At 35.6% G+C, this 16811-nt stretch overlaps 1 protein-coding gene across 1 annotated transcript in view; it reads right to left on the bottom strand.

Annotated features, from left to right (window-relative positions):
* LOC139553387 (glutamate receptor-interacting protein 2-like) overlaps positions 1 to 16811 on the bottom strand; it is a 256634-nt gene that overhangs the window by 36101 nt on the left and 203722 nt on the right. Inside the window, exon 20 of the mRNA XM_071365667.1 lies at positions 11231 to 11387. Within this exon, the coding sequence (XP_071221768.1) occupies positions 11231 to 11387 (157 nt within the window). The remainder of the gene's footprint in view (positions 1 to 11230; positions 11388 to 16811) is intronic.

Genomic DNA, 16811 nt, shown 5'->3' with positions numbered 1-16811 from the left:
GTCACCAACGTTCTGGATAACATGTAAACAGCCTAACCAGCTCTGCTAGGGGGAGTAAAATGGTCAGAGTGAGCTGTTCTCTCATTTGTGTCTGGAAGTAGCTAGCAAGCTAGCTAACATTAGCCAGTTAGCTTGGGTGTTTGACTGCCGTTGTGAGGTCAGAACGCTCGGATCAACCCTACTCCTCGGGCCAGAGCGTCCAGTTTGCGCTCTGAACGCTCCGAGAGCAAAACGCTCTGAATTTTACAAATGCCCCGAGGGCACTCTGAATGCACTGTGGCACTCCAGATTGAATTTCGAACGCACCCCAAGTTAGCGGATAAGTGCATTGATGCAGGTTATTACAAGAAGCCATGCTGTGGCTGTCCTGTCAGTTTGATTAAAGACGGCAGGACTGAAACATGTTGGAGGATAATGAAGCAATAAGTTCAATAGCTCCTCCTGGTTCTACAATAATATTATTATTAGTATTTTATACTCAGTGACCTTGTGGTTAGAGTGTCCTCCCGAGACTTACCATTAGCTCATCATTACCATTAGCTCATCACTACCATTAGCTCATCACTACCATTAGCTCATCGTTACCATTAGCTCATCACTACCATTAGCTCATCGTTACCATTAGCTCATCGTTACCATTAGCTCATCGTTACCATTAGCTCATCGTTACCATTAGCTCATCGTTACCATTAGCTCATCACTACCATTAGCTCATCACTACAATTAGCTCATCACTACCATTAGCTCATCACTACCATTAGCTCATCACTACCATTAGCTCATCACTACCATTAGCTCATCACTACCATTAGCTCATCACTACCATTAGCTCATCACTACCATTAGCTCATCACTACCATTAGCTCATCACTACCATTAGCTCATCACTACAATTAGCTCATCACTACAATTAGCTCATCACTACCATTAGCATCCATGTAGCAGCTAACATAGCATCTGTCGTAATATTAGTTGAAAGTTGTTGGTACTGACAAGAGAAAGTAAATTGAGGCATGAATGGAGGAAAAGGGAACACAATGATGAATACAGAACAAAATGTGTGGGATGACTAAAGTGAATCTATGACATGAGGGTTATATAATTCAACAACATGTTATGTAACACTGACTGAATCACAGGCATCATGTGTGACAGCTGAAGAGTGCTAACTGGCAGTCACAGGTCCAGGCAGGGAGAAGCAGGATGGGGAAGTATAGGTGGGAACCACAGCAGGCTGCTGAGGGGAGGACGGCTCATAATAATGACCGGAATGGAGTCAGTGGAATGGTATCAAACACATGGAAACCAGGTGTTTGATGTGTTCCATACCATTCCATTTACTCCGTTCCAGACATTATTTTGAGCTGATTAAGGTGCCAATTAAGGTGCCACCGTCCGCCTGTGGTGGAAATATTAGCCATGCTCTGGTAAATCTATAGTCTATGTGTAACGGCTCTCGTTATTAGAAGGAAGAGAGGACCAAGGCGCAGCGTGGTAGGCTGTCACTTACTGCTCACATACTATTAGCATACTACTCCCATACTACTAACTAACATAATATTTACATACTACTAAATAAAACTATTAACATACTACTCACATATATTTAACATACTACTTACTACTCAAATACTGTACTACTCAAATACCACTACTTAGAATGTATGCCAACAGATTGCAGATGATTTAGAATGCATGTCAACAGATTGCAGATGACTTAGAATGCATGTCAACAGATTGCAGGTGACTTAGAATGCATGTCAACAGATTGCAGATGACTTAGAATGCATGCCAACAGATTGCAGGTGACTTAGAATGCATGTCAACAGATTGCAGATGACTTAGAATGCATGCCAACAGATTGCAGGTGACTTAGAATGCATGTCAACAGATTGCAGATGACTTAGAATGCATGCCAACAGATTGCAGGTGACTTAGAATGCATGCCAACAGATTGCAGGTGACTTAGAATGTATGCCAACAGATTGCAGGTGACTTAGAATGCATGTCAACAGATTGCAGATGACTTAGAATGCATGCCAACAGATTGCAGATGATTTAGAATGCATGTCAACAGATTGCAGATGACTTAGAATGTATGCCAACAGATTGCAGATGATTTAGAATGCATGTCAACAGATTGCAGATGACTTAGAATGTATGCCAACAGATTGCAGATGATTTAGAATGCATGTCAACAGATTGCAGATGACTTAGAATGCATGTCAACAAATTGCAGATGACTTAGAATGCATGCCAACAGATTGCAGGTGACTTAGAATGCATGTCAACAGATTGCAGATGACTTAGAATGCATGCCAACAGATTGCAGGTGACTTAGAATGCATGTCAACAGATTGCAGATGACTTAGAATGCATGCCAACAGATTGCAGGTGACTTAGAATGCATGCCAACAGATTGCAGGTGACTTAGAATGTATGCCAACAGATTGCAGGTGACTTAGAATGCATGTCAACAGATTGCAGATGACTTAGAATGCATGCCAACAGATTGCAGATGACTTAGAATGCATGCCAACAGATTGCAGATGACTTAGAATGCATGTCAACAGATTGCAGATGACTTAGAATGCATGCCAACAGATTGCAGGTGACTTAGAATGTATGCCAACAGATTGCAGGTGACTTAGAATGCATGTCAACAGATTGCAGATGACTTAGAATGCATGTCAACAGATTGCAGATGACTTAGAATGCATGCCAACAGATTGCAGATGACTTAGAATGCATGTCAACAGATTGCAGATGACTTAGAATGCATGCCAACAGATTGCAGGTGACTTAGAATGCATGTCAACAGATTGCAGATGACTTAGAATGCATGCCAACAGATTGTAGGTGACTTAGAATGCATGCCAACAGATTGCAGGTGACTTAGAATGCATGTCAACAGATTGCAGATGACTTAGAATGCATGCCAACAGATTGCAGATGACTTAGAATGCATGCCAACAGATTGCAGATGACTTAGAATGCATGCCAACAGATTGCAGATGACTTAGAATGCATGTCAACAGATTGCAGATGACTTAGAATGCATGCCAACAGATTGCAGGTGACTTAGAATGTATGCCAACAGATTGCAGGTGACTTAGAATGCATGTCAACAGATTGCAGATGACTTAGAATGCATGTCAACAGATTGCAGATGACTTAGAATGCATGCCAACAGATTGCAGATGACTTAGAATGCATGTCAACAGATTGCAGATGACTTAGAATGCATGCCAACAGATTGCAGGTGACTTAGAATGCATGTCAACAGATTGCAGATGACTTAGAATGCATGCCAACAGATTGTAGGTGACTTAGAATGCATGCCAACAGATTGCAGGTGACTTAGAATGTATGCCAACAGATTGCAGGTGACTTAGAATGCATGTCAACAGATTGCAGATGACTTAGAATGCATGCCAACAGATTGCAGGTGACTTAGAATGCATGTCAACAGATTGCAGATGACTTAGAATGCATGTCAACAGATTGCAGATGACTTAGAATGCATGTCAACAGATTGTAGATGACTTAGAATGCATGCCAACAGATTGCAGATGACTTAGAATGCATGCCAACAGATTGCAGGTGACTTAGAATGCATGCCAACAGATTGCAGATGACTTAGAATACATGCCAACAGATTGCAGATGACTTAGAATGCATGCCAACAGATTGCAGGTGACTTAGAATGTATGCCAACAGATTGCAGGTGACTTAGAATGCATGCCAACAGATTGCAGATGACTTAGAATGTATGCCAACAGATTGCAGATGACTTAGAATGCATGTCAACAGATTGCAGATGACTTAGAATGCATGCCAACAGATTGCAGATGACTTAGAATGTATGCCAACAGATTGCAGATGACTTAGAATGCATGTCAACAGATTGCAGATGACTTAGAATGCATGTCAACAGATTGCAGATGACTTAGAATGCATGTCAACAGATTGCAGATGACTTAGAATGCATGCCAACAGATTGCAGATGACTTAGAATGCATGCCAACAGATTGCAGATGACTTAGAATGCATGCCAACAGATTGCAGGTGACTTAGAATGCATGCCAACAGATTGCAGATGACTTAGAATACATGCCAACAGATTGCAGATGACTTAGAATGCATGCCAACAGATTGCAGGTGACTTAGAATGTATGCCAACAGATTGCAGGTGACTTAGAATGCATGCCAACAGATTGCAGATGACTTAGAATGTATGCCAACAGATTGCAGATGACTTAGAATGCATGTCAACAGATTGCAGATGACTTAGAATGCATGCCAACAGATTGCAGATGACTTAGAATGTATGCCAACAGATTGCAGATGACTTAGAATGCATGTCAACAGATTGCAGATGACTTAGAATGCATGTCAACAGATTGCAGATGACTTAGAATGCATGTCAACAGATTGCAGATGACTTAGAATGCATGCCAACAGATTGCAGATGACTTAGAATGCATGCCAACAGATTGCAGGTGACTTAGAATGCATGCCAATAGATTGCAGATTAAGTAGTACACTAGAGTAGACATGGGGCCAGAGCCTTAGAGGAAGTGCTAAGCGGAGGCTGACACACATTAATCACTCACTCCACCACTGATTTGGTGGTGATGACATCACAAGCACTTCTGAGGCACTGCACATACAGGTTAAAGCAAAACACTATATCAGGCAGAACCAGGGGTGAAAGTAAGGTGGTATATTCGGGTACGGCTTCCCAGCAAAATAAATTGTGGGGGTACGCCGTACCAGTATAACGTGAGCCTATCAAAATCAATGACCCCAAAAAACTATAGGCTAATACACCATTATTTATGTCAGCCGCATGAAAACATTAGAAAATTGACCGGAATATACGCTCCAAAATGCGTTGTAGTTTCGAACAAAACACTTATATTTTATCAAGGTGGAGATGAGACCGTGGCGTTTGTGGGAAAACAGTGGATGCATCGATTCAGGCTAGAAAGTGTAGATCTAATGATAATGGCAGAATGTCATTACGACACATCTAGGTGTTTTACAACAGACGTCTCTTTCCAGTCATCAATTTGCAGGTGCACAGTGGACTGTTGGGGTTAGGATTCTGAAATGATTTGCGGAGCGCCTTAGTTAAGTGATTGTTTGACAATCAGATGAAAACATCATTGACTAGTTGATTTTATACCACATGAAAAGGCCTAGGCTACGCGTCCATAAGGCTAGGGGAAGCTACGCTTTCCCTAAAGTAAATTTAATTAAATTACCAACATTATGTGGCCTAATTAGCTTACTCCTGTCTATACATACATAAATAAAATAATTCAAAATAGGCTCTTACATCAGAAAGAAAGATGTGTCTACAGAGGATAATTTATTGAATTTGTTGAAGCTGTGGATTGTTTTAAGTCACACAGGCTACAGAACGTCCCGCTACTTCGGCAGCCAAATGCCAAATAGATGATAGTTGAGTTGCGACTGTCAGTGAAAAGAAGAGACCCCAGCCAGGCATATCACAATATTTAAAAATACAATCGTGGAAAAAACAGTTTGGAAAGCAAATGGCTATTGCTGTAAAGAGATGACAATAAATTTAAAAAAAACTCCAATCTGTCCAATTAGCCTAAATTATTGGCCTATCTTATTAGCCTACCTTATTGGCCTACCTTATTTGCCTATTTTATTGGCCTACTTTATTGGCCTACCTTATTAGCCTATCTTATTGGCCTACCTTATTAGCCTACCGTATTGCCTATCTTATTGGCCTACCTTATTGCCTATCTTATTAGCCTACCTTATTGCCTATCTTATTGGCCTACCTTATTGCCTATCTTATTAGCCTACCTTATTGCCTATCTTATTGGCCTACCTTATTGCCTATCTTATTGGCCTACCTTATTAGCCTACCTTATTAGCCTACCTTATTAGCCTACCTTATTAGCCTACCTTATTAGCCTACCTTATTGGCCTACCTTATTGGCCTACCTTATTGGCACCAGCGGAGGACATGGGCCATATCCCCGGTGAGTGTACATATTGACTGTCCTTATCCTTTGGTCTGTACCACTTGTGTTTATTTTTGGACAATCATTTCCTCCTCCAGGTCAGATGGACGGTCATACGTTATTTGTGTCTCCCCTTTTTGTAGGCCCGATTTTAATATGGATAATACAGCATAGTTTTTATTGGTCTGTTTGTCCGTGTCAGCAGAGTAGGCTACCCTGTAATTTTTATAGTATTAAAACAGATTCTGCTAATGTCTCCATTCATATAAAGTGTAGTAAAATTGCATGAAATGTGTTTATAAAAGGCCAACAAGAAATGTAGCCTGATAGGCCTATAGCCTAGTCCTAACTCTATGTTAGCGGTGAGCGGGTCAGCTATTTATTTCTCCAGCGGGTCAGCTGTTTGTTTCTCCAGCAGGTCAGCTGTTTGTTTCTCCATCGGGTCAGCTGTTTGTTTCTCCAGCAGGTCAGCTGTTTGTTTCTCCAGCAGGTCAGCTGTTTGTTTCTCCAGCAGGTCAGCTGTTTGTTTCTCCAGCAGGTCAGCTGTTTATTTCTCCAGCGGGTCAGCTGTTTGTTTCTCCAGTGGGTCAGCTGTTTGTTTCTCCAGTGGGTCAGCTGTTTGTTTCTCCAGCGGGTCAGCTATTTATTTCTCCAGCGGGTCAGCTGTTTGTTTCTCCAGCGGGTCAGCTGTTTCTTTCTCCAGCGGGTCAGCTGTTTGTTTCTCCAGCGGGTCAGCTGTTTGTTTCTCCAGCGGGTCAGCTGTTTATTTCTCCAGCAGGTCAGCTGTTTGTTTCTCCAGCGGGTCAGCTGTTTGTTTCTCCAGCGGGTCAGCTGTTTGTTTCTCCAGCGGGTCAGCTGTTTGTTTCTCCAGCGGGTCAGCTGTTTGTTTCTCCAGCGGGTCAGCTGTTTGTTTCTCCAGCGGGTCAGCTGTTTGTTTCTCCAGCGGGTCAGCTGTTTGTTTCTCCAGCGGGTCAGCTGTTTGTTTCTCCAGCGGGTCAGCTGTTTGTTTCTCCAGCGGGTCAGCTGTTTGTTTCTCCAGCGGGTCAGCTGTTTGTTTCTCCAGCGGGTCAGCTGTTTGTTCACCCGTACCCATCCACAACCGCTCAACTATATGTGATAAAGTGACAAATCTGAGGCCTGCGCCAGATATAGAACATGCACTACTAGGCTACAGCTCAAAGGCAGAACCATTTTTTGACAGGGGGTTCAGGATTTCTTGCTGGCTGATTTTAGATATGTTTCTGCTTCTACATCTCCGTCATTTTGGTCGGCTATTTGTTAGTCAACTTGTCTATAATTAGATACATGTAGCTTCTCTTTTGTCATTTATACGTTGCCCTGGACGACTACATAAACCCTTTGCTCCTCAACAGAATAATGTAATATGTGAAATGAATGCTTCAATCTAGTTGACATAAAGTAAAGTTCTCTGTCATCTTTCACAGAGCAAAGACGTTTTGGGGACTGTGAAGAAAAACGGGAAAGCTTTTCTGTGTCCAAATGTCCAAATTACATCCGTTTGACTGGTTGTAAGGACAAATAAAGCTGTGAAAACGACCAAAGATTTCAGTTTGGCCACGATGCATATTTTATGTGATTGAAATGATAGCTGCTTTTATGATGAAGACAGAACCTCTACAGATGGTATCTAGCTGAGCATTGCATTCTCTCAAGATGCAGAAATAAATCAATAATATTTATCCACTCCTGTTACCAACAGAAATAAATAATATTTATCCACTCCAGTTACCAACAGAAATAAATCATATTTAGCCACTCCTGTTCCCAACAGAAATAAATCATATTTAGCCACTCCTGTTACCAACAGAAATAAAAAATATTTAGCCACTCCTGTTACCAACAGAAATAAATCATATTTAGCCACTCCTGTTACCAACAGAAATAAATCATATTTAGCCACTCCTGTTACCAACAGAAATAAATCATATTTAGCCACTCCTGTTACCAAGTCCAAATTCTGCCTACATTTAGTGTATCATTTTACTGCAATAAATGCTTAATTCTGCAGGAGTTAATATTAAGGCTCTGTGAGAGGTTATAGACCTACAGTCAGTGTCCAGATGTCAGTTTCCATTTAACCCATCTAAACAGTAGTCTACAGTTCCCTTGAAATGCCATAGGCCTATTTTTGAAGTCTGGTCTTGTGACTGTGGAATTTGTATAGCAGCGCCTCACAATCATCACACACACAACACAGCTGGCAGTGCTATCATCCTGTTTTACCACTTCACCAAATATTTTCAACTTTCCTTCCGTAGATTTTGTCTTATTGAATTAAACTCCGACAATGTACTTTTTGCCTCTGTGGGCTGATGTAAATTTTTTCCGCCCAGTTCCCAAAAACATTATAAGTCGATTGGCTGTTTAGGCTATTTGGCGAGTGTACTGTTAAACCCTGAAGTTGAGGTTCACGCACTAAAACCCGACTGAATTAGCCTAAAATAATGAAAGAAAACCCTCAACGTCGCCTATAGATATAAATCGCACAAGAATTATACATTCATGGATTTTTTTTAAAGGTATTCTCTTTATTCAACCCGTCGCCACACAATATTTAAAGACCTTAAATCCGTCCGCCGTGTGCGGATATAACCGCCGGGGACTACGCGTTACGAGTCAATCCCTGCATCACTAGTCTACGCCACTTTGAACAGTCTTGTTTTGAGAACAGTGATTGAGTTAGGCCTACACAATAACTATTCAATTTACTCACAGTATGAATAGTAGGCTATCTTACATAAGTCTGCAAAATGAGAGTTTGCACGGAACGCTTTATTATAAAGTTGCGTGTTTATGGTTGAAAATTAGCTTTGAGTCGCCTATGTTAAAAGGTATTGCAGGTTAAAATGTATATGACAAACCTTTACTAGACCTAGGCTACTATATCCATAAACATAATTTGTTAAATTAATAAGGATCTATATGGAATCTATGATTTCACCCCCTTGGCTACTATATCCATAAACATAATTTGTTAAATTAATAAGGATCTATATGGAATCTATGATTTCACCCCCTTGGCTACTATATCCATAAACATAATTTATTAATACGGATCTATATGGAATTCTATGATTTCACCCCCTAGGCTACCAGGTCCATAAACATAATATATTAAATTAATACGGATCTATATGGAATTCTATGTTTTCACCTCCTAGGCTACCAGGTCCATAAACATAATATATTAAATTAATACGGATCTATATTGAATTCTATGTTTTCACCTCCTAGGCTACCAGGTCCACAAACATCATATATTAAATTAATACGGATCTATATTGAATTCTATGTTTTCACCTCCTAGGCTACCAGGTCCACAAACATCATATATTAAATTAATACGGATCTATATGGAATTCTATGTTTTCACCTCCTAGGCTATAAAAAAATAAATAATTCTACATGCACTTGGGTGTCCTGTGCTGGTGAGAAATTAGATCTACTTTCACCCCTGGGCAGGCCACACCCCCATTATTTAGCTGTCTAGAAACAATGACATGACTTTTTTCAACTCTATCTGTGAATCTAGCTTTAGGTGTGTTTGATGTTATGAGGGTTACACAGGACTTTGTGGACTAACATGAAACACCTAGTCATAGTAGTTCTGAGTTCATGAGTCTTTGTAGTTTATTTTTGAAACCTGCAAAATGGCTGGTACTGTTAAGGGGTTCCAGTGATTTCTCCCTGAAGGTGAGTCACAGTCATCTTTGTTGAAGCCCCCATCCGCTCAGTGATCATTTGAGGATTTTTGACATTCTATTCAACGTAACACAGAATCAGCGGCATCATGTGGGAAAGAGCCCTGGCTGGCAGTTACAGTTCATGACACTCATGAATCACTCAAGATGTTTAGTGATGGTGTCATCACAAGCGGCTCTGAGGTCACACAGCTAGAGGCAACAAAAAAAACAGACATGCCCTTTTGTTGCTCTGTGAACCCTTTGCTGTGTGAACTCATTGCTCTGTGAACCCTTTGCTGTGTGAACTCATTGCTCTGTGAACTCATTGCTCTGTGAATCCATTGCTGTGTGAACCCATTGCTGTGTGAACTCATTGCTCTGTGAACCCTTTGCTGTGTGAACCCATTGCTGTGTGAACTCATTGCTCTGTGAACCCATTGCTCTGTGAACCCATTGCTGTGTGAACTCATTGCTCTGTGAACTCATTGCTCTGTGAACCCATTGCTGTGTGAACTCATTGCTGTGTGAACCCTTTGCTGTGTGAACCCATTGCTCTGTGAACCCATTGCTCTGTGAATCCCTTGCTCTGTGAACCCATTGCTCTGTGAACCCATTGCTCTGTGAACCCATTGCTGTGTGAAACCCTTGCTCTGTGAATCCCTTGCTCTGTGAACCCATTGCTGTGTGAACTCATTGCTATGAAAAGAAAAGCTGCACACTATCAGAAACAATAGTTCAACATTTCATAAATAAAAACATTTAATAAATAAAAACATTTCGACAGCAAGCTGCCCTCATTAGAGTTTAAAGGCTGTGAACCCAGCTGTGCTGTCATGATTGGTTGCTCGGGACTCTGTGGACTAGCTACACAAACCCTGTTTATAAACGATCAAACAATAGTTCAGTTCTGCAACCTGCAAATACCAGATACTGTCATTGGATTTCCTATTTTTGCAAACCTGCAAAGTTTCGGTACGATCATGAGGTTCCCATTGTAGCAACCTACAAAGACCGGATACTGTTATGGTGCCTACCATTGTTGTAACTGGTCAAGTACCTGCCATTGTTACCACCTGCAAAACTTCCGGCAATTTTACTAGAATTCCGAGGTTTTCTAGAAATCCCGGTTGGCATAGTCCAGATTTATTTCCAGATTTTCCTCCTGATTCCAGCAATCTTCTAACCAGGATGACTGGAAAACCTGGGAATGTTGGGGAGAGGCACAGAGGATTTTTGCAACCCCTAGTAGCAACCTGCAAAGCCCTTGCTCCTCTATGGGGCCTCTCTCCTCAGTGAGTGTTACTCTGAAGGCTTATATGAGATGTACAGCAGATAGCACCTACAGGTCCTGCACGCTCTACAGTGTCCACCGTGAGACAGTATACAAGGAGGGGTGAGATGTTTGGCATGAGGCTTGAGGGTGTCCTAAAATGTACACCGTGCAGGTGGTCTCCACAGTGAGACAGTATACAAGGAGGGGTGAGATGTTTGGCATGAGGTCTCCTCAGTGAGTCTTACCCTGCCGGTTTGTCCCAGTCGTCTTCACTGAAGCCCCCGTCACTGAAAGGGTAGTTCTTAATACGGCGGGCCGGGGGTGGGGGGCTGGTCCTCTGCTTGGCACTCCTCCACTCATGGGGGTGCAGGGCGATGCCTGCTGCCTGGTGGTTGTAGGGCCCTGCAGTGTTTGGTAGAGGTGAGGGTGGGAAGTGAGGCAGAAAGGGGATTGGATAGAATAAATTACAATTTGGAGTGACAGGTCTATTAGAATCACTTGTGTACACACCTATTGGGCTGGAAGGACCATGACAAATTGGATACATAAAGTATAGAACCATAGATATATCAACTATAGAGCCATAGATTATATCAACTATAGAACCATAGATTATATCAACTATATAGATTATATCAACTATATAACCATAGATTATATCAACTATAGAACCATAGATTATATCAACTATATAACCATAGATTATATCAACTATATAGATTATATCAACTATAGAACCATAGATTATATCAACTATAGAACCATAGATTATATCAACTATATAACCATAGATTATATCAACTATAGAACCATAGATTATATCAACTATATAACCATAGATTATATCAACTATATAGATTATATCAACTATATAACCATAGATTATATCAACTATAGAACCATAGATTATATCAACTATAGAACCATAGATTATATCAACTATATAACCATAGATTATATCAACTATATAGATTATATCAACTATATAGATTATATCAACTATATAGATTATATCAACTATATAACCATAGATTATATCAACTATAGAACCATAGATTATATCAACTATATAACCATAGATTATATCAACTATATAGATTATATCAACTATAGAGCCATAGATTATATCAACTATATAACCATAGATTATATCAACTATAGAACCATAGATTATATCAACTATAACACCATAGATTATATCAACTATATAGATTATATCAACTATAGAACCATAGATATATCAACTATAGAGCCATAGATTATATCAACTATAGAACCATAGATTATATCAACTATATAGATTATATCAACTATAGAACCATAGATTATATCAACTATATAGATTATATCAACTATAGAACCATATATTATATCAACTATAGAACCATAGATTATATCAACTATATAACCATAGATTATATCAACTATAGAACCATAGATTATATCAACTATAGAACCATAGATTATATCAACTATATAACCATAGATTATATCAACTATATAGATTATATCAACTATATAGATTATATCAACTATATAGATTATATCAACTATAGAACCATAGATTATATCAACTATAGAACCATAGATTATATCAACTATATAGATTATATCAACTATATAGATTATATCAACTATAGAACCATAGATTATATCAACTATATAACCATAGATTATATCAACTATATAGATTATATCAACTATAGAACCATATATTATATCAACTATAGAACCATAGATTATATCAACTATAGAACCATAGATTATATCAACTATATAACCATAGATTATATCAACTATATAACCATAGATTATATCAACTATAGAACCATAGATTATATCAACTATAGAACCATAGATATATCAAGTATAGAACCATAGATATATCAACTATATAACCATAGATTATATCAACTATATAGATTATATCAACTATAGAACCATAGATTATATCAACTATATAACCATAGATTATATCAACTATATAGATTATATCAACTATAGAACCATATATTATATCAACTATAGAACCATAGATTATATCAACTATATAACCATAGATTATATCAACTATAGAACCATAGATTATATCAACTATAGAACCATAGATTATATCAACTATATAACCATAGATTATATCAACTATATAACCATAGATTATATCAACTATAGAACCATAGATTATATCAACTATATAACCATAGATTATATCAACTATAGAACCAGAGATTATATCAACTATATAGATTATATCAACTATATAACCATAGATTATATCAACTATATAACCATAGATTATATCAACTATAGAACCAGAGATTATATCAACTATATAACCATAGATTATATCAACTATATAACCATAGATTATATCAACTATAGAACCATAGATTATATCAACTATATAACCATAGATTATATCAACTATATAGATTATATCAACTATATAACCATAGATTATATCAACTATATAGATTATATCAACTATAGAACCATAGATTATATCAACTATAGAACCATAGATTATATCAACTATAGAACCATAGATTATATCAACTATATAGATTATATCAACTATATAACCATAGATTATATCAACTATATAACCATAGATTATATCAACTATAGAACCATAGATTATATCAACTATAGAACCATAGATTATATCAACTATAGAACCATAGATTATATCAACTATATAGATTATATCAACTATATAACCATAGATTATATCAACTATAGAACCATAGATATATCAACTATAGAGCCATAGATATATCAACTATAGAGCCATAGATTATATCAACTATATAACCATAGATTATATCAACTATATAGATTATATCAACTATATAACCATAGATTATATCAACTATATAGATTATATCAACTATAGAACCATAGATTATATCAACTATAGAGCCATAGATTATATCAACTATATAGATTATATCAACTATAGAACCATAGATTATATCAACTATATAGATTATATCAACTATATAACCATAGATTATATCAACTATAGAACCATAGATTATATCAACTATAGAACCATAGATTATATCAACTATAGAACCATAGATTATATCAACTATAGAACCATAGATTATATCAACTATAGAACCATAGATTATATCAACTATATAACCATAGATTATATCAACTATATAGATTATATCAACTATAGAACCAGAGATTATATCAACTATATAGATTATATCAACTATATAACCATATATTATATCAACTATAGAACCATAGATTATATCAACTATATAACCATAGATTATATCAACTATAGAACCATAGATTATATCAACTATATAGATTATATCAACTATAGAACCAGAGATTATATCAACTATATAGATTATATCAACTATATAACCATATATTATATCAACTATAGAACCATAGATTATATCAACTATAGAACCATAGATTATATCAACTATAGAACCATAGATTATATCAACTATAGAACCATAGATTATATCAACTATAGAACCATAGATTATATCAACTATAGAACCATAGATTATATCAACTATAGAACCATAGATTATATCAACTATAACACCATAGATATATCAACTATAGAGCCATAGATTATATCAACTATATAGATTATATCAACTATAGAACCATAGATTATATCAACTATAGAACCATAGATTATATCAACTATAGAACCATAGATTATATCAACTATAGAACCATAGATTATATCAACTATAGAACCATAGATTATATCAACTATAACACCATAGATATATCAACTATAGAGCCATAGATTATATCAACTATATAGATTATATCAACTATAGAACCATAGATTATATCAACTATAGAACCATAGATTATATCAACTATAGAACCATAGATTATATCAACTATATAGATTATATCAACTATATAACCATAGATTATATCAACTATAGAACCATAGATTATATCAACTATATAACCATAGATTATATCAACTATAGAACCAGAGATTATATCAACTATATAGATTATATCAACTATATAACCATAGATTATATCAACTATATAACCATAGATTATATCAACTATAGAACCATAGATTATATCAACTATAGAACCATAGATTATATCAACTATATAGATTATATCAACTATATAACCATAGATTATATCAACTATAGAACCATAGATTATATCAACTATAGAACCATAGATTATATCAACTATATAGATTATATCAACTATAGAACCATAGATTATATCAACTATAGAACCATAGATTATATAAACTATATAGATTATATCAACTATAGAACCATAGATTATATCAACTATATAGATTATATCAACTATATAGATTATATCAACTATAGAGCCATAGATTATATCAACTATAGAACCATAGATTATATCAACTATATAACCATAGATTATATCAACTATAGAACCATAGATTATATCAACTATATAACCATAGATTATATCAACTATATAGATTATATCAACTATATAACCATAGATTATATCAACTATAGAACCATAGATTATATCAACTATAGAACCATAGATTATATCAACTATAGAACCATAGATTATATCAACTATATAGATTATATCAACTATATAGATTATATCAACTATATAGATTATATCAACTATATAACCATAGATTATATCAACTATAGAACCATAGATTATATCAACTATATAACCATAGATTATATCAACTATATAGATTATATCAACTATAGAGCCATAGATTATATCAACTATATAACCATAGATTATATCAACTATAACACCATAGATTATATCAACTATATAGATTATATCAACTATAGAACCATAGATATATCAACTATAGAGCCATAGATTATATCAACTATAGAACCATAGATTATATCAACTATATAGATTATATCAACTATAGAACCATAGATTATATCAACTATATAGATTATATCAACTATAGAACCATATATTATATCAACTATAGAACCATAGATTATATCAACTATATAACCATAGATTATATCAACTATAGAACCATAGATTATATCAACTATAGAACCATAGATTATATCAACTATATAACCATAGATTATATCAACTATATAGATTATATCAACTATATAGATTATATCAACTATATAGATTATATCAACTATAGAACCATAGATTATATCAACTATAGAACCATAGATTATATCAACTATATAGATTATATCAACTATATAGATTATATCAACTATATAGATTATATCAACTATAGAACCATAGATTATATCAACTATATAACCATAGATTATATCAACTATATAGATTATATCAACTATAGAACCATATATTATATCAACTATAGAACCATAGATTATATCAACTATAGAACCATAGATTATATCAACTATATAACCATAGATTATATAAACTATATAACCATAGATTATATCAACTATAGAACCATAGATTATATCAACTATAGAACCATATATATATCAAGTATAGAACCATAGATATATCAACTATATAACCATAGATTATATCAACTATATAGATTATATCAACTATAGAACCATAGATTATATCAACTATATAACCATAGATTATATCAACTATATAGATTATATCAACTATAGAACCATATATTATATCAACTATAGAACCATAGATTATATCAACTATATAACCATAGATTATATCAACTATAGAACCATAGATTATATCAACTATAGAACCATAGATTATATCAACTATATAACCATAGATTATATCAACTATATAACCATAGATTATATCAACTATAGAACCATAGATTATATCAACTATATAACCATA

Source organism: Salvelinus alpinus, chromosome 2, assembly GCF_045679555.1.
Source record: "Salvelinus alpinus chromosome 2, SLU_Salpinus.1, whole genome shotgun sequence".
In the NCBI taxonomy this organism is placed as follows: Eukaryota; Metazoa; Chordata; class Actinopteri; order Salmoniformes; family Salmonidae; genus Salvelinus; species Salvelinus alpinus.
Note: the sequence above shows the minus strand (reverse complement) of the source record. Positions and strands in the feature narration are given on the sequence as shown.